General features: G+C 55.4%; 1 protein-coding gene across 2 annotated transcripts in view; it reads right to left on the reverse strand.

Moving 5' to 3' along the window:
• EDEM3 (ER degradation enhancing alpha-mannosidase like protein 3) overlaps nucleotides 1–22,994 on the reverse strand; it is a 61,166-nt gene that overhangs the window by 1,947 nt on the left and 36,225 nt on the right. Inside the window, exons 9-19 of one of the 2 annotated variants that reach the window (XM_058668939.1) lie at nucleotides 21,667–21,764; nucleotides 20,523–20,648; nucleotides 20,332–20,415; nucleotides 19,144–19,227; nucleotides 18,618–18,742; nucleotides 14,093–14,258; nucleotides 12,945–13,099; nucleotides 11,828–11,924; nucleotides 9,727–9,918; nucleotides 7,790–7,955; nucleotides 5,513–5,698 (exon numbers count right to left, since the gene is read on the reverse strand). In XM_058668939.1, coding sequence (XP_058524922.1) covers nucleotides 5,513–5,698; nucleotides 7,790–7,955; nucleotides 9,727–9,918; nucleotides 11,828–11,924; nucleotides 12,945–13,099; nucleotides 14,093–14,258; nucleotides 18,618–18,742; nucleotides 19,144–19,227; nucleotides 20,332–20,415; nucleotides 20,523–20,648; nucleotides 21,667–21,764 — 1,479 coding nt within the window. Of the gene's footprint in view, nucleotides 1–5,512; nucleotides 5,699–7,789; nucleotides 7,956–9,726; nucleotides 9,919–11,770; nucleotides 11,925–12,944; nucleotides 13,100–14,092; nucleotides 14,259–18,617; nucleotides 18,743–19,143; nucleotides 19,228–20,331; nucleotides 20,416–20,522; nucleotides 20,649–21,666; nucleotides 21,765–22,994 lie in introns of both variants that reach the window. The other variant, XM_004578827.2, reaches the window with a different exon arrangement.

Below are 22,994 nucleotides of genomic sequence, written 5' to 3' on the forward strand. Positions count from 1 at the left end.
AAGGTCCGAGGCATAAGGCCAAGCTCTGTGGTAACCAGATCGGCTGGGAAGGTCATCAGTCCCTTCCACCGTGAAACCAAATCCACACATAGCATCAAACTTACTATGGAAAGAACTCTGTACAATCATAATGCAAACATAAAAATAAGCTTTGATTAAACTGATACCTTCTTGGATACAAAATGCAATGTTTAACATTTTCCTAACCTAATTTCTAAAGGAATCCATTCTGCTTCTTTGTTCTATTTTTATTTTCATTTGGGAGCCAGAAACAGCTATTTTAAGCTTCTTACAACACAGCACACACCACCGAGAGGTCAGGAAGTTCTAGAAAGCAGTCGGTGGGGGTGGGGCTGCCGTACGGGTAGGATGCACTTCCAGCAGCACAGCCCAGCTCTGCCCCTGCTGCTCGCGGCGGTGGCGGCTGCATCTGGGGGAGAGGCAGGTCGGCTTCACGAGCAGTGTGTAATCCCTCAAACAGCAAAAATTCCACAACAAAATTTATGAAAATATTATGCCAAGGTTTATATGATCTTCAAATCAACATGAGATCTAAAAACTGAAACCAAAACCCCTAGTATTTCTGATAACATACAATGTTAAATGGGGGCTGCCAGCATGGCACAGTGGGTAAGCTAAGCCAACGCCTGCAGCACGGCACCCGATCTGTGCACTGGTTCGAGCCCCAGCACTTGGTTTTCGACCCATGTCTTTGCTCAACGCCGGGGAAAGCAGCGGAGCATGGCCCCGCCTCTGGTCCTTGCACCCAGGCAGGAGACCTCGAAGGAGCTCCTGGCTCCTGGCCTTACAGCATCTCAGCTCTGGCAGCTGTGGCCATTTGGGGAGTGAGCCAGTGAGTGGAAGATCTCGTTCTTTCTGTATCTGTAACTCTTCCCAATAAAAATAAGTCTTTAATTTTAAAAAAATTAACTATTTTTAAGAACATTAAAAACATAAAAAAATAATAGATACGTATACACACACAGCTGCATGTACAGTTTCTTCCTCATACATGTGTCTTAGCTATAGAACCTATTTAAAGGAGACAAAACCCATCAGGCAATTTTGAAAAGAAAAAAATAAACAAATAAAAACCATAAGGAGAGTGCACTAAGACAGAACAGCGTGCTCTCCTCCCACTGGCGGGGGTGGGACCCGCTGCGACCTGAGCCAGCTCAGGAGCACAGGGACGCGCAGCCCGGGCCTCGGGGCCTGTTTCCTGATCACGGAGACCCTGGAAGGCAGCAGGACTCAGTGCTCAGCTGCGGAGTGAGCGGGCACGGCAGTTCTCTGCGGCTGGGCTCCATGCCCATGTTCTCTTGCGAATTCTGCAGCAGCAGAAATAACAGTACAGAAGAACCTATGGACAAGGACACACGTCCCGGCCCTGCACTGCCAGGCTCATTGCGCAGGGTCAGACAATGGCAGAGTTCTACTGCACACCACCACAGTGTGCAAGGGTCGACTCAGGCTCACCTGCTAATATAGCAAGATCCTAAACAGTGCAATTGTGAACCCCCAAGTTCCTGGGGGACCCAAGCAAGGCATAAAACACACAGCACTCTCGGGGAGATGAGGTTACTTAAAAAGTTTGATACAGCTCTGAACTAACTTGCTATAAATTTACTTTTTGGAAAAAACTAAGCAAAGTTTCTCAAAGAGCAGTCCTCCCTCAGTGGACAGGAGGCTACCATGGGCAGAGTCAGAGTGGACATGGGGCACACGGAGGAAGCCACCCGCGCTCTGCAGTGAGGCAGACATAGCACACTGCCAACAGCAGAGAGGAGCAGGTTCCTGACGCACCCCGGCTGGCGCTGCAGACAGCAGGACGGCCACCTGCACGGCGAGGACACCTTCCCAACAAGGGGGCGGCATGTGGCTGTGTGCTGAGCAGGCTTTGCGTTCTCAATGAGGAGGTGTCCCCAGAAAGGGGTAGGGGAACACGGAGCAAGAGCAAGCGGCAGACGCCACTGCTTAGACATGTCTGACCCCCTGTGCCATGCTCCTGTCCAGCCAGTGCCCTGGTGGGCACACACCTTCTCCTGCAATCCGCTCCTTTTACCAGCAGCTTAGCTCCACACACAGCCACACAACTGCATTCAGCAGGGGCACTGTGGGGCCGGGGAGGGGACACAGAGTCATTGCACCAGGGGCAGTTCCTCCCTCGGAGGGGTGGCCTGAGAACCTGGTGGCCCCAGCTGCCCCAGGGACGCCCGATAGAGAAGAGCTAGAGGACTTCTCCAACGGGGCTTCTGGCAAAAGGAGGCCACATGAGCCCCAGGCCCCCAATGCTCTGGTCCGCAGCAGACACGACTGCAGGACGTGGCCCCGTGGTACCACGGCAGGCTTTCTGCTCTCTGCCAGCTCAGCGAGGGAGGCGATTATCAACAGGGCAGCGGGCAGGGCGCCTGCTGTGTCCTTCCAGCAGTGGTCGGGGCGTCCCTGCGCGGGGCTGCACGATGCAGGGGCAAATCTGCAGACAGGTGGCCTCAACACCGGGGAGCCCTCAGCAAGCTGGAGCTCCTGGTGGAACCCTCAGACTCGCCCTAGGGCAGGCTGAGTCAACGGGGCTGCAGTGCTCTCGGGACTGTGTCATGGGGGCTCCTCACCAGGGACCCCGCAGCACACGGTCACAGTCCAGGACGCTGGCAGGCAACCAAACCTGAAAGCTCGGCCTGTGTGGGAAGCCTAGCAGCTGGCAGTGTCAGCTTCACACAACACACCCCCACCCTAACACATCTGCACACCCCAACACACCCCCACCACACATCTCCACACACACCTCCACACCCCCACAGCCCTCCACCCCCACACCCATCTCCACACCCCAACACATCCCCCACACCTCACATACACACACCCACCTCCACACCCCCACAGCCCTCCACCCCCACACCCATCTCCACACCCCAACACATCCCCCATACCCCACATACACACACCCACCTCCACACCCCCACAGCCCTCCACCCCCACACCCATCTCCACACCCCAACACATCCCCCACACTCCACACACACCCACCTCCACACCCCCACAGCCCTCCACCCCCACCTCCACACCCCAACACATCCCCCACACCTCCACACCCCACATACACACACCCACCTCCACACCCCCACAGCCCTCCACCCCCCACCCCCATCTCCACACCCCAACACATCCCCCACACCTCACATACACACACCCACCTCCACACCCCTATAGCCCTCCACCCCCCACACCCATCTCCACACCCCAACACATCCCCCATACCCCACATACACACACCCACCTCCACACACCCACCTCCACACCCCCACAGCCCTCCACCCCCACACCCATCTCCACACCCCAACACATCCCCCACACCTCACATACACACACCCACCTCCACACCCCCACACCCATCTCCACACCCCAACACATCCCCCACACCTCCACACCCCACATACACACACCCACCTCCACACCCCCACAGCCCTCCACCCCCACACCCATCTCCACACACCCCAACACATCCCCTCACACCTCCACACCCCCCACACCCATCTTCACACACCCCAACACATCCCCCACGCCTCCACACCCCACATACACACACCCACCTCCACACCCCCCACACCCATCTCCACACACCCCAACACATCCCCCACACCTCCACACCCCACATACACACACCTACCTCCACACCCCCACAGCCCTACACCCCCCACACCCATGTCCACACACCTCAACACATCCCCTCACACCTCCATATGCCACACCCTCCCCACACACATACACATGCATACCTCCACACACCCCCATACACACTGCCAAACACACTCACCTCCACACATCCCCACACACCCCATAACCCCCTACCCACACACCACATCCCCCCGCACCTCCACACCCTCCCACACACACTCACCTCCACACCCCCCACAGCCCTGCACCCCCCACACCCATCTCCACACACAACACATCCCCCCACACACATACACACACTCACCTCCACACCCCCATACACACTGCCAAACACACACTCACCTCCACACATCCCCACACACCCCATAACCCCCTACCCACACCCCCACACAATGTGGCTGTTGGGCTGTGACTTCACCTACTGTATGGGGCACATAGCTGATTCGCAAGGTGCACTATGAAGGGTTCAAAGAATTGTCATTATTATGGGACAAGTGGTCGGATGTGACAACATGATTACACTGATCCAGACGGTATCAAGGTCTCCACTGCAGCAATATTGTGTACGTGTGTGTGTGTGTTCTCAATGTGAGATACTTATTACTATTAATAATGTAGCTTGGAATCATTTTATCTTTCAATATTGCTGCTGAAATTTCAGTGGTAGCACAAAGCAGGAGGGACAAAGCAGAGGCTCCAGTGAAAGGCTTCCACAGAATGCTAACTTGCCTGTTTCTGATTCACGCCCCAACGCATGTATAAGGAACGCAGAAGTCTGCACACGAGTGGAATTGAAAGGTAACTCAGTTTGGAGGGAAAAAACAACCCAATGCTGAGATCCTTGCACAGTTCTTTTCCCAATTCCTACTCCATCCTTATACACATGGACTTCAAAATGTCTGACACCAAAATAAAGCATACCTTTTAATTCCATTTTCCCCCAAACATTCGAAGTGTCCTACACAGGAAACTAAGAGCTCAGTTCAGAAACAGGGCCAGAAGAAAAAAATCGGTGCCATGGGAGGGAGCAAAACAAGTCACGGACCTGCCTTCCGCTCTGTTCTCACACACAGGCCGCGCCCTGGGAGCGTCTCCCGTGGCGACCGCTCAGGGGAGGCAAGGGGCCAGGCAGAGCAGCGCCACACAGGCTCACTGCCCCGGTCTCCGTCCCAAGGGACACAGCAGCTGGGTGCCAGGACCTTCCCTGAGAGGGCTCCTCCTCCTCCTCAAGGCAGGCACCATGACTTACACATCGCTGCTGGATTCAGGGGCGTGCTGGACTGGCCACCATGGCAACACGACACAGGGGCAGCACACCTCTTTCTCTATGAAGATGTGGAAGACCAAAGGTTGGTGGCATAAATGGGGAACATTTCCAGAAGTTACAATGACTCTCCTGAGGCAGTCTCTTGTTTCAGCAACTGGACAGAATCATGCTCCAAACTATAAATCACATATGAGACGCTAACTCTAAAAACACTCTAACTCCACTATCAGAACCAAGTAAACGTTTTACTGGTGCATGTTTGAAGTCCTTGTCTCACACGGTGACTTTTCAGAGCACGCAGCCCCGGGCGCCTCCAGCCCGCAGGATGCTCACCTCGGTCCCTGGCCCCGTCTGGCAGTCCCGGGGGCCTTCAGCCCACAGGCCAGCTCACCTCGGTCCCTGGCCCTGTCTGGCAGCCCCGGGCGCCTCCAGCCCACAGGCCAGCTCACCTCGGTCCCTGGCCCTGTCCGACAGCCCACAAGATGCTCACCTCGGTCCCTGGCCCTGTCCGACAGCCCACAGGCCAGCTCACCTCGGTCCCTGGCCCTGTCCGACAGCCCACAGGATGCTCACCTCGGTCCCTGGCCCTGTCCGACAGCAGCACCTCCACCTGCTCGTACTCCCGCATGGCCTCCAGGATGATGCTGCCCTCTTTGCTGAACAGGAAGAGCATGGGGATCTGGATGTCGTCCGTGTCCTTCCCGTCCCCAGCCATCTGGAACAGAGGGGCCGTGTCGCTGCTGCTCCCCTCGTTGTCATCTGGCCAGAGAACACACAGCAGCCATGAAAGCACCTATTTGTTAAACCCACGCTCCTCTTCTCCCTGCTAGAGGCACTCACTCTTTGCATCAAGAACCATTAACAAACAGCCTCATCTTCTCAGCTAATTCTCCTGCAAATGTGATCTGAAACCACAGAAAGCTGAGTGCCCATTCACTTAAGTACTATAATAAACCATTACAGGTGGATTGTAACGAAGCACTTGATGCAACATAAGCAGAGCATGAAATAAAAAAAGGCAGGACACACAATTCTCCAATTCTGAGCGAAGCTCACAGGTGGAGAAACGCAAGGTTCTGGATCACAGTGTGAGACCCAGCAGTGGGCTCTAGTGCTGCGCACACCTGGCCCAGGCCGAGCGCCCCTCATTCAAAAGCCGTGACCTGCTCTGGAGCCAAGGTGCTTCGCTGGTGAGGGCATGGGAGCTCGCAGCATCTCGGATAACCCCGACTCACACAGCTTTACCAAACGGCAAGCTGACGGTTTCTTTGCTCACAGAGACAATGACCCCACTGGGTTTTCTTAACCTGCTGTGCTGTCAGGCACAAGTTCAATACCAGCAGGAGGCCTGACTGGGGTGCCGAGGCCACCCACCACCCTCTCTCACACTGGCCTCTCTGGGGAAGGGCCCTGGCACTCTCAGGCTCCTTGGGATCAGGCCAAGAAGGGCCAGCTGACCCTCAGCCCTCTGGGCCCTTGGACTGGCATGCAGACCATGCAGACAGCTGTGGTCCAGGGCCACCCCCTCGGAGCTGACGTGTGGGTCTGAACAGCCCCTCTGGACCTGAGGTCTAAGAAGGGAACAGGCTGGCAGGTGGCAGGAGGTGGCAGGGGTGCTCAGAGAAGGGCCAGGGCACATGTCTAAGGCGGCCGGCAGCAGGAGGCTGGGTGAACCACAGCTTAGCGCCTCTCTCCAAGTTCAGGGAAAAGGACCATCTCCATCAGAGAGCAAAATTCCCTCCGATCAACCCACATGGGTGTCTCAGGCAACTCAAGACTGCTAAGATAATCTGTACTTTTGTCCCTCGGAATAGTAAGTCCCAAGTTAATCATTTACATACAACCAAAACCAGTAAACAAACAACAAAAAACCAAAAAACAAAGTATTGTGGAACCAACAAAGCTTGGGAGACAGAAGTCCTAACACAAAGCTTCTCTTTAAAAACTAAATGTCTTGGGGCTGGGCTGTCAGACAGCAGGTGAGGTGCTGCCCAGGCTGCATAGGCACCGTGGGGGTGCTGGTTTGAGTCCTGGCTGGTACCATGCGGGGAGGGCAGTGGGACATGGAAGGCTCAGGCCCTGTGCCCAGGTGGGAGAGCTGAACGAAGCTCGTGACTTTCCCCTGGCCTAGCACCACCGGCAGGACCACTTGGGAAGTGAGCCAGAGAACGGAGGATAGCTGCCTCCACCCCACCCCACCCCACCCCCATCCCCAAATCCTTCTCTAACTTAGCCTTTCAATTCAGTTTTTTTAAATGCCAGGTTAAGGATAAGGGACAGGGTTTATTGTTCGCAAGACAGGGGCCGCAGCTAGAGTGTCGGGCAGAACCCAAGCTCTCCCATCCCCAGCACACTGGGCAGCCCACACAGGGCACAAGATCTCAGAGAGATGGTACTCAAACCAATCCCTCTTTTCACAGACACTAAAGTAAAATCATGTAACAACCCTCAGCTCACGAAGGAGTCTGTGCTAACTCGAGGAAAAAGAAATCGCAAAGCCCAAACGGACCGCCCTGCCCTGTCAGACAGGCCTGAGCAGGTTCCCTCCGAGTGCAAGCCTGGAATGTGACCCTGATCTGCCTGGGGGCACATGGCCAAGGGGACACACGTGGCTATCTAGCTGCCATGGCACGCAGCCCCAGGACGGCAGCAACCCACGTGTGTGCACAGAAACCCACCCCGCAGCCCTTGGGAACCAGGGCAGATGCAAACCACCACGTCTCCAGGCGACCATGCCTGACGCTGTCCAGATGAAGCATAAACAGGACGACCAACTCCGACACGATTTAGAAAACAAAAGCCAAAGTTCCAAGAGCGCCCCCTCTGGGCGTCCAGGGACACAGCACTCACCAATCACGATGCCGCCGATGGCCCCCGCATTCTGGATGTTGCGTGCCTTTTCGGCAAACATGCACTGTCCCCTCTGCATCAGTGCGATCTTCCCCACGACAGCCTCCGGGTTGGTGAGCTCCGAGCACCCATTGTACGGCTTGCTGCTGGCAACAAAGCCTCGTGTCTAGCAGCAACAGAAGTCACACAGTATCCTGTTACCTCACTGCGTCATAGGCCAGCCATCACGCCTCAACATACCTAGAACCCCAACCCACTTTTCCCAGTCTCAAATACAGCATGGGCCTGACATGGTAGTCGGATGGCTAACATCCTCATCTTGCACCTGCCGGGTCCCATATGGGTGCCGGTTCACGGCCTGGCTACCCCAGCTCCCTGCTTGTGGCCTGGGAAAGCAGTAGAGAATGGCCCAAAGCTTTGGAACCCTGCATCCGCGTGGGAGACCTGGAAGAGGCTCCTGGTTCCTGGCTTCCAACTGGATCAGCTCCGGCCACCGTGGCCACATGGGGAATGGATCAGCATACAAAAGATCTTTCTCTTTGTCTCTCTTTCTCTCTGTAAATCTGCTGTTCCAACAAAAATAAGTAAATCTTCAAAGAAAAAAAGAAATACAGCATGAGTCGCAGTCTGGAACATTCTGGACGACCCAGGCCTCTGTCAGTGCTTGCAGAGCGCCCCTGCAGTTACCTGACCTGCACACTGAGGGAAACTACACAGCATCAGCCCCACGTGGGCAGTGTGGACAGAGGCCGAGCCGTGGCCAGACACCCGGCTCGCCATAGGGAGCCGAGCTGCCTGGGGAAGCTGCAGGAGTCGTAAGCTGCCCGCCGAGCAGCTGCCAAAGGGCCCATCGCTCCATGGACCTGTACACACTGGAAAAAGTGTAAATCAGAAGAAACAGAGTGTCAGTGCTGCGTTCCCTACGCAGTGACCAGGACCAGGACGGACCTCCTAGGACGCCTCCCAAGGCTGTGGGCCCGAGCTATTGGCCAGGTCTACACTGAGCTCCTAACTTACCACTCTGTAAGCAAGGACTGCAGCAGCTGCTGCTACAAAAGCCACTGCACAGTCGAAGCAGCATTTTAAAGAAAGCTGGTTATTAATAATACTTGTATTTACACAAATTATGAATCAAGATGCCAAGATATGCTTGTTTAGCTTAAATCTGAGAGACCAAATATCCACTTTTAAAAATAAGGACTGCTCAACAGGGTAAACCTCCACCCAGAAGCACCAGCACTCCACATGGGCGCCGGTTCATGTCCCGGCAGCTCCACTTCCATCCAGCTCCCTGCCTGTGGCCTGGGAAAGCAGGATAGGACGGCCCAAGGCCTTGGGACCCTGCACCCACATGGGAGACCTGGAAGAAACCTCTGGCTCCTGGCTTAGGATCGGTGCAGTTCCGGCAGTCACAGCCATCTGGGGAGTGAACCAGCAGGCAGAGACTTTTCCCTCTCTCTCTCTTTCAACCTTTGTTTCAAATAAAAAGCAATAAATTTAAAAAAAGGTAATAATAAAAATAAGACTATTAGGGCCAGAGTTCTGATATAGTGGATGAAGCCACAGTGGTACCACCATCCCAGGTGGGTGCTGGTTTGAGGCCTAGCTCCCTGTTAATGTCCTGGGAAGGCAGCGGGCCCTTGCACCCTGCTGGAGACGCAGAAGCATCCCCTGGGCTTGGATCGGCCCGGCTCTAGCTGTTAAGACCACGAGGGGAGGGAATCAGTAGATGAAGGATATCTGTTTCCCCGTCTCTCCCTCTCCATAACTCTTTCAAATGAAAGGAAGGAAGGGAGACAGAGAGGGAGGGAGAGAGAGAGAGAGAGAGAGGAGGGAAGGTGGGGGAAAGGAGGGAGGGAGGAAGAAAAGAGACTATTGCTGCAGAGGACAGCTGGTACTAAAAACCAAAGTCTGTTAATTTAAATGCATACACATACCCCCTTATGTTTAGACAGATCCAGGCCAAACTGAGCTGGCCCCGCGGTCAACACCACCCTGCCAAAGAACGGGTGGGACACGATCTGCACGGCGCGTGGGGGCAGCTGCTGCTCCTTCTGCTGCCGACTCGACAGCTCCATCATCTCCTGCATGAATCTCAGCCCGTCTTCAGCGTCCACGGAGCTGGCGGCCTGCAGGACAAGCACGTATCTTACCTGACGGTTGGGAACCGGCATCTACTTCTGTGAGGCAACTTTCCACTGTGGGATTCTGCTCTGCAGCTTCTCCTTCCAGTTAGAGGGATCCCAGGCACTTACCACTTACCCTGCAGCTTCTGAGATCTGTAACTATCAGTGCCTCCTGCTCTAGTCCCTGGACACTCTGATACAGCCTGAGAACAGGATTCCATCAAGCGATCCTTGGCTCATTTCTACCCCGCGCTTCACCTTTGAGCAGCTAACCCCCAAGGCCTCTCCCTGCAGCACACGAAGCAGCGTAAGCATCACTGGCATACAAGCACCAGTTCAAGAACCAGCTCCCTGGACGCCCTTGGAAAGAAGTGCAACTGCTTCCACTCTCCCGGGGGCTCCGGAGCCCCAGGCCCAGCCCTAGGAACCGCAGCCACGTCGGGAGTGAACCCACAGACCAAAGTGCTCTTCCTCCTCCACACCCTTCTTTCTGCCTTCCACATAAATAACAAACCAATCTCTAACAAGATAAACTGACCCACGCAGCAGGGTCACCGCATTGAAACCTGACGTCGCTGGCGCCTGCTCCAAGGCAGCCCCTATCGAGGCCCTGGGGAGACCCCATTCCTTGAGAAGTCTGCGTCTACAGGGCAAGACACCCAGCCTGCAAAGACACAGCCCACGGCTGGGGAAGAGGGTCTGCCGGGCTGAAAAAGCCTGATCGCAGGAAAAAAACAAGTGGACCCCTGATGCTTCCCACAGGCCTTGCTGGGCGTCAGAGGGAGAAGACAGAGAGGAGCTGGGAGACAGAGGGTCGGGTGCACCCAGACACTTGCAGATGGCATGGTGACTTGGACGTCAAAATGACATGCTGAGGGAGGGCAGGAAGGGCGGGAGGAAGGCAGCGAGTGTTAGGAGTCCTGACGGAGCAAGACTGACACACAGAGAGGGTAATGAGCAGCTAGAAGGTGGACACCAGGGCTGTGCTCACTCCTGACATGCCAGGTGTGCGACGGTGCAGCTGAGCGCGTGGGAAAGAGTGGGAGAGGAGTGTCAGCCATCTCCGCTGATGCCCTGCTCAGAACGTTACAAGGAAGAGGCAGTCAGAGCAGTGCTCGAAGCAAGCGCCAACGCGGCAGGGAGTGCACCTGATGTCAGAGAGCTGCGGGGAGGCGCCACGCTGGCCCACAGCGGGGCCACGCCAGGAGACGGAGGCCTCATACTCCTGGACTGAGGATCCAGGTTCAGGACCACAGGGCCATGCTGGCAGAGTGGGGCATTGCCCTATCACGGTTCTGTGCACGGTTCAGAGCAGGTGGTGTCCCAGGGAGGAAACCCAAGGTACCTTGGGGCGCCTTGGTGGCAGCAGTGCCACACCAGATGCCAGGACTGGTGGAGAGGGTGAGTGGGAAGAGATGTGGCAAGGGAAGCTCTAAGGGGAAGGCTGCTGAACAAACTTGTTAGCAAAGGCAACCCATTTCAACGCCTTAGGTAAGACAGCTTCTCACAACTGAAAATCAATACCACATCCACAGTGCATTTCGTTCTAGCCACAGTGGATTCAATGCAAATTCTGGTTTCTGTGACTGAATACAAGATTTAGACATAGCTTTTTGGAAAGTCAGACAATGTAAAACATGACACATAAATATCAAAAGTGATGATCGGCTATTTAGGTCACACTCCCATCAAGGCAGGGAAAGGCAATATGAGTATTCCCAGACACTCCCCAGAGCCAGAACCCCAATTCTCTCACTTAGCACCCTGTGAAAGGCCCAAGCAAGCCGGCCACCACCCACGGAAGCTGCGAGACAAGGGGCAGAGGGCGGGGTCTGACGCGCACTCAGTGGCTTACTTGGATCGCATGCTGGACCAACTGGACTCGCCCGTCTTTGAGGTGAATCAAACTCACCCCCATCTTCTTCAGGATCTCTAAGTGCTCAGGGTTAGTGGCCATGAAATCTCTGGCTCGCAGAGGGGGCTTAGCTCCGCTCCTGAAGCTCTCCTCTCTGCAGGAAGGAATCACAGGTGAGGCTCAAGGCACCAGAGCTGCCCACGGACACAGGCAGACACACAGGCAGGGAGCTGGAGACACTTCCACCTGGGGAACACAGGCGCAAGACGGGCCCGCACACACGCCACCTTCCAGGTGCAATGGCGTATGTGTGCACAGTGTGTGCCCCCAGAGGCACAATCTGTCACCTACACTGACCTGCAAGCAGCCGGAGGAGGCCTGTCTGGGGCTCTGTTACTACGCCTTCCTCACAACATTCTAAAAGCAAGCCAAAGCCTGTAACAGGGAATGATATGCTTATTACAAACTTTTCTTTCATCCAGTGGCCTTTGCAATGTAAATATTGGAAGGAAATGCACATTAAGCAAAAAAATTTGTATTTAATAACCAAGAATAAATTACTGCACAAAAAATAAAACCAAAACAAAAATAAACCTGAATTTCATTACACATTGATCATAGTAATAAGGAGAAACACTTTTTGGGCAGCCAAGACATGGAGGTAGTTTATTAAAATGTCTCCATGAACATGAGCTGCAGGGCAGGTGTGTGGAGCAGCGGTCAAGGGCTGCACCTGCTCAGAGGCCCTCGGTCCAGGTCTCCGCTCCTTCTGCCGTGCACTCGGATGGCTCACACGCTGCTCACAGCCCCCACGGAGCCCCACAGCGAGCTCAGCCTGGCCCGCCAAGGCTCTCACGGGCATGTAAAGAACAATATCCACCTCTTTCTCTCTGCCTTTCAAATAAATTTTAAAAATAAATAAATAAATAAAATGGGGTGCCAGAGATTAAAAAGTGTTATGTGCTGCCTCCCTCGACAATGGCTGAGTTCACTAAGCAAAACCTGAGAATTCCTGTAATAGTAAGGACATGACAGAAAAAATAAGCCCCAGCCTGGCTTCTCCAATGACGTCACTGCACGCCAGTACCTCCCCCAGCGGGGGCAGGCCAGGGGAACACTGCCTGGGCTGGCAGGCACGCGCCCCTGGCACGCCCTGGCACTCAGCATGGCTTACACTCTGATGATGCCTCGTGGACAGCTCTTATCCACCACGTTCTTCAAGGGCTCCCGGATGCTCTGTGCGTACAGCGGGTCGTTAGGGAATAGGAGTTGCGCATTGGGACACGTCCAGTCAAAATTACTGTCATCCAGTTCCGTATATTCTGAGGTCTAAGACACAGAATACCATGCAAACAAAAACAATGCTTTTTTCATTTAAAATTATTGTTAAAAGAAGAATAATTAAGGAAACACACAGATGTACATAAGATGTAATGGGAAGAAAAAAGACAACGTGCTGGGTGCCCTCCTCCTCCTGTGCCTGCTGGGTGCCCTCCTCCTCCTGCGCCTGCTGGGTGCCCTCCTCCTCCTGCGCCTGCTGGGTGTCCTCTCCTCCTCCTGCTGCTGGGTGCCCTCTTCCTCCTGCGCCTGCTGGGTGCCCTCTTCCTCCTGCGCCTGCTGGGTACCCTCCTCCTCCTGCGCCTGCTGGGTGCCCTCTCCTCCTCCTGCGCCTGCTGGGTGCCCTCTCCTCCTCCTGCGCCTGCTGGGTGCCCTCTCCTCCTCCTGCGCCTGCTGGGTGCCCTCTCCTCCTCCTGCGCCTGCTGGGTACCCTCTCCTCCTCCTGCGCCTGCTGGGTGCCCTCTCCTCCTCCTCCTCCTGCTGGGTGCCCTCCTCCTCCTGCGCCTGCTGGGTGCCCTCCTCCTCCTGCGCCTGCTGGGTGCCCTCTCCTCCTCCTCCTCCTGCTGGGTGCCCTCTCCTCCTCCTGCGCCTGCTGGGTGCCCTCTCCTCCTCCTGCGCCTGCTGGGTGCCCTCCTCCTCCTGCGCCTGCTGGGTGCCTTCTCCTCCTCCTGCTGGGTGCCCTCTCCTCCTCCTGCGCCTGCTGGGTGCCCTCCTCCTCCTGCGCCTGCTGGGTGCCCTCTCCTCCTCCTGCGCCTGCTGGGTGCCCTCCTCCTCCTGCGCCTGCTGGGTGCCCTCTCCTCCTCCTGCGCCTGCTGGGTGCCTTCTCCTCCTCCTGCTGGGTGCCCTCTCCTCCTCCTGCGCCTGCTGGGTGCCCTCCTCCTCCTGCGCCTGCTGGGTGCCCTCCTCCTCCTGTGCCTGCTGGAGCCTCACCAGGGCTTACGGAGCGCAGCCCCAGCGGGAGCACTCCCTGCCTTCGCAGCTCACCGTGTTCCTCCTGGGGACGCTGTGCTTGCTGGTCGAGAGCCAGAGAGGCAGCAGGTGGGCCTCCGTGGTGAAGATGTAGTCCTCAATGTCAAAGATGATGTCTTCCTTCTCAGCAAACAACAGGTAAAGATATTTAAACATCTCAGCCAAGAAGAAAGAATCCATTCTAAAACAAGAAGTCACCAAGTCACCATGAGGACAAATAACCCCTCGAAGTGCCAACCCCCATGGGCCCTGGCATCAAGGCTGCCCTGAGCTGTCCCCTGGACTCTCCAAGGAGACTTCGAAGAAAGGCCAGCAGCCCCTCTGCCCCCCGCCCACCAGGGACACTGCCTGCAGGTGGGAACACAGGTGAAATGTCCAGCGAGAATCTTCAACTAGTTCTAAGACCTTGATGACATCACACAGATTTTAATGGTGCTTATCAGACGATCATTTAGGTTATAAACAACACGGCTTTAAAAGAACAGGAGCCACTACACGTCAAGATGAGAAAAGGCAGAAGTAATGAGGTGAAACGAGCATGCTTTTGCAAATGGCTCAATTCCCAAAGTGTGTGATTTTATTTATTATTTATTTATTTGGGAATGGCAGATCTACAATGAGAAAGATGGAGCAAAAAATCTGCTCGTTCCCTCCCCAAGTGGCCACAACAGCCAGAGCTGAGCCGATCCAATGCCAGGAGCATACGGGCACTCACAAGGTGGGACATCAGCCAGGAGCAAAAGGGCACTGGGGTCCTGGCACTCACGCTGAGCCACTGTGCCGGCCCCTCAATGCTGTAACGTTCAAGGCGCTGGGGAGGAGCTGAGCTGGCAGCCTGCAGACCTGGAGTCTGTGGCCAGCCTGTGGTTTCTCACCTCTGGCCACCAGGATGCTGGCACATAGCAGGCACTCAATGCACACTCTTCCTAAAACTGGCCTGCACCCAGAGAACACCACTGCCAGCTGGCTGGGGCAAGGACATGCGCAGCCTGATGGCAGCAGAGCAGAGGGCAAACACCGCCCGCCTGGGGCCCGGAGCACAGACCCCATGCTCCCGACATGCGCAGCCTCACGGCAGTGGGGCAGAGGGCAAACACTGCCCACCCGGGGCACGGAGCACAGACCCCACGCTCCCGACACGTTAGTGATTGTGCATTTTGGAGCACAAGACTCACCTGTATTGTTCCAAATACTTATACCCATGCTAGACGTTCGCCTTTTCAGAAAGATAAAAGCCCTCATGACGCCGCCTCTTCCAGGAGCTGGGAGAGAGGCACCCTCCAGAGCAGACGCTCTCAACAACCAGCTGAGCCACAGTGACCACCCTGTGAACTGGGCAGGGGCAGGCTCTGTGCCACAGCACAGGAAGCCCCACTTCGAACTCAGCTCCCTGCTCCTGTGCTCAGGAACCAAGCGACAGCTCCGCGCCAGACAAGCAGAGGAGCCTGGCAGAGTGGCTGGCTCCTGGGCCCAGCTCAGTCCAGGCCAGCACTCGCTTCTGCAGCCATCAGGGGAGCAAGGGGAGGGATAGAAGACCCTTCCACTGCTGCCCCGACACCCTGCCCTTCAGCAAGTTGAGTGTTACAGGTACGGTCTACTCTGTATTTCAAAGCCATAAGCATACACAAACGAAAACACACCAGCATTCAGCGTGCACGAGAGAGCTGGCTGCCAGCAGCACCGTCTTGGGCAGTTGTAGGAGACAGCTACCACCGGGTTCCCAGCAGTTCTCACTTAGGCAGCCACTCTTGTCTCGCTGTGTACGAGGGCAGGACCTGACTCCACGGAACTGGAGGTGGGGAAGCACACAGAGGCCTGAGCCTGCATCTGGGAGCCAGGCACGCGGGCGGGAAGACCTGCCCAAAACCCCTCAACCACTGGACGACCAAGAGTTCAAGGTATATTCACCAGAACTGCCAATCACTGAAAGTCTAATTCTTCCAAAACCAACCCAAAGGTCAACAGAAGACATGGGAAACCAGCACGGGGAGCCTGGGCAGCCTCAGCAGGCATAGGCCGATCACGGGCTGCGGGACGGGCAGACGAGCTAGCAATCTACGGCACAGCTCACAGGGCACCACTGGAACCAGGGTCCCCCAGGCCCAACCTCACCAGGAAGACCCAGGCCCCCTGAGGGGGTGACAGCACACATTCATGGGCTCACATGTCCACGGCTCAGTCCTGGGGGGACACGGCGGGGGGGAGAACAGGCCTGCTGGAGTTTCACGGGAACAGGCTGCAGGCAGCAGCCAGGCCCAGAAATGTGTCGGACAAGGAACATTCCGAGGACAGAGCGTCATCAGAGTCAGAGCAAAGGGGCTCCCTACGCAGAGTGGGCCACGCGCTCCGCCGCCGCCACCCAACGACACACCTGGGTGACGTCACATGAGGTATGACTTTTCTGAAGGTTTCTTCAACACTCTTCCCATAAAACATAACGTCTTCAACTAGCGCTGACCAGTGGCTTATACAGAAAGCTGGAACGTTTGGGGGAGCCAAGGCGAGGGACAGTACAGAGGGCAATGCTAAGGCTGCCTGCTGGCAGAAACGCGCTGCGGCTCAGAGGGCAAGGCTGCTTCGGGCCGACCGCTCACGCTCACACTCAAGAGCACCGCCTGGTCATGCGTGAGCTGCCAAGTGGACACCTGCATGCTGTGAGTTCAGATGGCTTCCCTTACTGTCCTGCCCTGGTTTCTGCATTTTTAAAATGAGGCGGTAGCAGAAATGCACTCCAGAACTGCTGAGACACTCAAGGGAATTGAACACATACGCCACGTGGATGTGCGGCTGGACTGCAGGATGGCAGCACCCAGGGCTCTCCGCCCCGCTGTGACTCGCACACCTGCCTCATCAGGCCCAGGCCTCGTCGGTCATCACCCCACTCGGAGCGAAGGCCGATGCCCTAGGAGCAGATGGCAGCTACCACCTCTCACCTCCACAGCCCCCCGGCTGCAGGTGCTCCCTCCCGCCCTCACCCACCCTTGGGCTGGCACCCCACAGGGACCCTTCAGTGACTCTCATGTCCCTTTGACAGGCGTCACAGACTGGCACAGTCCTCTCCAAGTCTGTTTATCTGCCCATCTGTGGTAACTCAATGACACAAAGCACATATGTTCATGATGCTAACCCCCAAACCAGCACAACCCACGCACGCCCCCCAAACCAGTACAACCCACGCACGCCCCCCAAACCAGTACAACCCACGTACACCCCCAAACCAGCACAACCCACGCACGCCCCCAAACCAGCACAACCCACGCACACCTCCAAACCAGCACAACCCACGCACACCCGCAAACTAGGACAACCCACGCACACCCCCAAACCAGCACAACCCACGCACACCCCCAAACCAGCACAACCCACGCACACCCGCAAACTAGGACAACCCACGCACACCTGCAAACTAGGACAACCCACGTACAACCCCCAAACCAGCACAACCCACGCACACCCGCAAACTAGGACAACCCACGCACGCCCCCAAACCAGCACAACCCACGCACGCCCCCAAACCAGGACAACCCACGCACACCCCCAAACCAGGACAACCCATGCATACCCCCAAACCAGGACAACCCACGTACACCCCAAACCAGCACAACCCACGCACACCCCCAAACTAGGACAACCCATGCATACCCCCAAACCAGCACAACCCACGCACACCCCTAAACTAGGACAACCCATGCATACCCCCAAACCAGCACAACCCACGCACACCTCTAAACTAGGACAACCCACGTACAACCCCCAAACCAGGACAACCCACGCACACCCCCAAACCAGCACAACCCACGCACACCCCCAAACCAGCACAACCCACGCACACCCGCAAACTAGGACAACCCACGTACAACCCCCAAACCAGCACAACCCACGCACACCCCCAAACTAGGACAACCCACGTACAACCCCCAAACCAGGACAACCCACGCACACCTCCAAACTAGGACAACCCACACACACCCCAAACCAGCACAACCCACGTACACCCCCAAACCAGGACAACCCACGCACACCCCCAAACCAGCACAACCCAGGACCCAAAGAGCCCAGTACTTTCTCAGGCAACATGCTGTGGAGTTGACTAGATGTTTAGCAGAGTAACTGAGCTATCGGCACACAGCCTACTGACCAAGGCAAGCTCCGCACAGGGCCACGAGCTTTCCTGCCACCCCCATTGCCCTGGGAATCATGATCGGTTTCACCCACCACTCCAGGTCAGCGAGCCAGTGAGGGGGCGCGCGGGAAGTACCTCGCTGCACCACCAGCACCGAGAATGCTCCATGCAATCGCATTGCACATGACAAAGTACCAAGGTTCTGATACTTCACAGCCCTTTAATTATTTAAGAACTATTTGAGAACCTAATGTATGCCAGGCACTATGGTGAAACAGCAAGTTGTTCACATTTTAAAAGGAGTCCATGCAGGATAATTGCAAAGCAAGCGCACAGGGAAGCAGAGTGTGTGACGGCAGGGACCTCGTGTGAGCGCTGGCTGGCACGGTGTGGCGGGAGGGGTCACAGCGGGCTCACCTGTCCTCATGACTGCCAGTGCGCACATCCTTCATGGCCGCGAAGCCGCAAGGCACTCGAGCATACTTGTTTAAATTCTCAATAAGTGTTTTCCCTACTTCAAGGTAGTAAGGATCCCCTGTAGCCTGTTAAAAAGGAGGAGAGACGCAGACACATGTAGCTCCACAGGCCCATTCACCTGCACTACCAGGCGCTGCGCTGGGATGAATCCAACACAGAGCCCCCTCTCAGACTGATGAGACACCCGGCTGAAAGGTGGTCAGCCTCCTGTCCAGGGAGGCAGCTCACCCAACAGAGGCCAGACACGCCTTAGCAGGCAGCTCTAAGCACTGACCAACACGTTCACACAGGACACTGTGAAAAGGAATCCAGCTGCATGTCAGTACTCGAATGTGCCAACAACCCTGGGGCTAGAGTGTAACCCCACAGCAGATCCAACCATGGGGACATTCGACCAGAATCCTGGAGACCCGACCACTGCTCCCCGCCACAGCGGGTCCTTGGGCATGGGAGCAAAGGCTCTTACTTTATATAAGAAGTAGGTGCTCTCGGCAAATTCCGGCCTCAGAGGATGCTGGGCCCAATGCACCCGGAAGTCGGTGGTAAACGCCTGAGAAAACACACACACAGCAGAGGGCTTAAAGCAAGAACCGCCAGATTCAGTACATATTAGATCATAAACAGGTAATTCATTAAAATATCAGTGTGCTTATGTATGAAACATCTCTTTTCTCTAGGGAAATCCTCATTTACTTTTGCAAAGGCTGCTATTTGGACCACCTAAGTGAATCACCTTAAATCAGTCATTCAGTCCTGCCGCGCAGGGCCCTGACGGCCCTCCTGCTCCTGCTAACCTAACTTCTCCGGGTCACATACAAGACTACATACACGCCTGCTGTGAGTGCCCTGGGGAACAGCTACCGCAAGCGCATCACACGGGCACGCCTCACGGCCTCAACGCGCTCCCGCTGCAAGTTTCAGATACACACGGGGCATTTCAGGAAGCACGTGGGAAAGCGACTGAAACGGGAGACGAGAACATGAATGCTGTGTGCACGACAAGCATTTTTGAAAACCCGTATCTCCATTTCAGGATTATTTTAACAGAAGTTCTTTCTTTCATAACAACTTAAAACTCCATGTGGAATGAAACAGGGAATTAAGATAATCAAAATTAGTCCCATTAAAATTCAATTCAGTCAATGATGGAGCTAGCTGGATTTTAGAAAAAAGATACAAGCAAATACTACAGAATCCAAATAGAAGTCTCACTGTGATGGCTGTTATTAGAAAGCATCGGGGTAAAGGCTCTGCAATGCCCGGTCCTGCCCAGCAGAGGGCACTGAGCAGCCCAGGGCAGCTCTGCAGGGTGTGGCCGGAACACCAGGCTGACTCCTCCCTGGCCACCAGGGGACACGTGGCTTTCCTCTGCCTTCCAGCAGGGCGTGGCCCGCAAAGGCGCTCAGCAAACCTCAGAGGGTAACAAGTGAGCGGCCCTCCCCGTGACGACGGGGACTGCCCAGTGGCACAGCTGAGGGGAGGACCCCTAGCTGCACAGCTTTCCTTACATGCAACCAGGACCAGCATAACCCAAATCAGGAAGCAAAGCAGAGCACGGGCAATACTGCCTGCGCCACAAAAAGCTGAGCTGTCCAACCAGAGACAAGGTCAAAGTGCACACTTGCGGAAGGTGCACAGTGAGACCGTCACTTACCTCCGGGAGGAAGTTGTGCTTTTTAATCACCTGATACAGCATCTCATGAGTTTCAATAGCAGGTCTGATATCCCCCTTCAAGACCTACAAGTCAACCACAGGGTCACCTGAGACGACGGAGCACGACTGCATCAGCATCCACCCGGACAGCTGCCCGAGAAGGCACAGACACACGCCCGGAGTTCCCGTACCTGCAGGCCGGGGAAGAAGGCCAGCAGGGCGTCCATCCAGCTGCGCGCGTTCAGCAGGGGCTTGTGGATGTGCACGTCCAGCAGCAGCGGGGGCTGGCTGATGTACCGCATGATGGCATCGTAGTGCTGCAAGGCATAGCAGCCTTCCTGGGTGCGCGTCCCTCCTCACGGACTAAGACTGCCTGGCTCTGGCCAGGCAGGAGCAGCCGCAGCCCAGGGCCCCGTCGCGTGGTCCCCTCGCAGCTGACACACAGCTGGGGCTTTCTGCAACCCAACCGCCCCGCAGTCTGCTCCTCGCCAGTGGCCCTCTGCTCTGAGAGCAGGCACTAGTCAGGCCCCCACAGGACAGCATCTGTCCCACTACGCCACGAGCATCTCACCACAACCTGACAGTCTCCCAGGAACCAGTGGGTGACTCCTCAGGACTTCTAACAGCTTCTTTGTTGCTGTTCATTTGTTATTGAATTGTTACTACTGGGCATTTGCCATGCATGGTAAGGTCCAGACCCTTACTTAACCCTCCCAGGAACCCTCTAAGTAGGCTAGAGTCCCATTTCACATATAAGAAACAGGATAAATACAGTTGGTTACCAGCCCAAACTCACAGCACCGGAAGGTAGTAAGACTAACACTTAGTCAGGAAACTTTCCGTACTTTTACCACAAGATCTCACCACTGCACATACATGACACGGTGAACTGGTAGCTGAAGTTGGTAGCTGAAATCGGCTACCTCAGTTTCATGAGCTCAACAGTCACAGCCCATGCCTCCCAAGTCCCAAAGACCCAAGCACAGGCAGATGTGGGCCTAGGTCAAAGCGTCAGGATTCCAACTGCACCCGGAGGCCCGAGGGGGAAGATTAGTAAAGCTCCAATCTGCAAATCATTTATTGGAACATTTGGAAAATTTTTGATATAAGACTAAAGAAACCCTACTTTGTAAACTAATATTTTTTAATGTATGCAGCTTTCAACCCGTTTATGTCTAGTACCATGGAGGAACACTGTTTAAAAAACACACTCACACACAACCACACTCTTACAAATTAACTAATTTAGAGTGTATTTCCAATAACTGGGTTTCTATCAAAACCTGGACTAAGATGAGACTGGCTGTGAAATTGGCACAAACAAGACCAACTTACTGTATTAAACCTTTCCAGAAAGCTGTCGTCTCCCAGCAGGACATAGGCCTTCAGCAGATACTCGTAGTAAGAGTCGATCCCTGCTCCAACGCCGCTGTCTGAAAAACAGGCCAGGAAGCCTGGTTAGTCAGGCCCTGAGTTCTTCGCAGAGAAAGAAAGGGCAGGCTGGCCCGGCACGGTGGCCCGGCACGGTGGCCCGGCAGGCTGGCCCCAGCATGCCCTGAGGCAAGAAGCATGCCAGCTGGGCACAAGCGTTCACACATGGACAGCAGCACCCTGTTGGCAACACTGCATTGAATACAGTCCCTCTAAGAGTTTCACAAGTTTTTCTTGGAAAGGCACTTCAATGAGCATCTGACCCGGTCCAGGAAGAGCCCAAGCTCCAGTCCTGCCAGGCAGGGAAACAGGACCAAGACCGGAGCACCAAAACAAGTAAATGAGAAACAACTGATAAATCTCTGAGAGACCAGGGCAGGCACCATAAGTAGGACAGAGGGCAGGCGCCATGAGCAGGGCAGAGGGCGGGCACCATGAGCAGGGCAGAGGGCGGGCACCATGAGCAGGGCAGAGGGCAGCCAGTGGGAGAGACCCGGCTAGAGCTCTGCTGGGACAGGGTCCAGAGCAGACACCCAGACCTCTGCTCCAGCAGGCCTCCAAACGTGGGGTCTGCTGAGGCACAACGAACTGCAATGCTGGGACTGGCACCAGGGCGAGGTGAACGAAGCTACCATCTGCAATACTGACATCTCTTGTGGCAGCAGCTTGAGTCCCAGCTGCTCCACTTCCAATCCTGCTCCCTGCTTATGCACTTGGGAAAGCAGTCGAGCACGGATCAGCTGTGGCCACTTGCCACTGGGAAGTGAATCAGCGGAATCTCCTTCTCTCTGAATCTGACATTATAATAAAAGTGAATACATCTTCAAGAAAGAAAGGAAGAAGGAAGGCAGGGAGGCTGGGAGAGAAGGGAGGAAAGACAGATAGATGAGCGTGCCTCAGGCTACAGCCCCGAGATCAGGAGGGCCGCTAGCGCGGGTCTAACCCGCCAAACCCATGGGACAGACCAGGAGGGCCGCTAGCGCGGGTCTAACCCGCCAAACCCATGGGACAGACAAGACGCTGGAGCGGCCACACACAGGATCACCGTGACTGAAGAAAAACCAGCCCGATAAACACAGTCCGGACATCACAAACTAGCAAGCAGAAATACCCAGAATATTAGATGGGCTACAGCAGAAGGCATACACCTAAGGAGCAACTTGCCAACAAGAACACGGGCGTTGATGTGAAACAGAAAACAGCAGCAGCTGTGAGCATAACAGCAGGCACGC

Source organism: Ochotona princeps, chromosome 10, assembly GCF_030435755.1.
Source record: "Ochotona princeps isolate mOchPri1 chromosome 10, mOchPri1.hap1, whole genome shotgun sequence".
NCBI lineage: Eukaryota > Metazoa > Chordata > Mammalia > Lagomorpha > Ochotonidae > Ochotona > Ochotona princeps.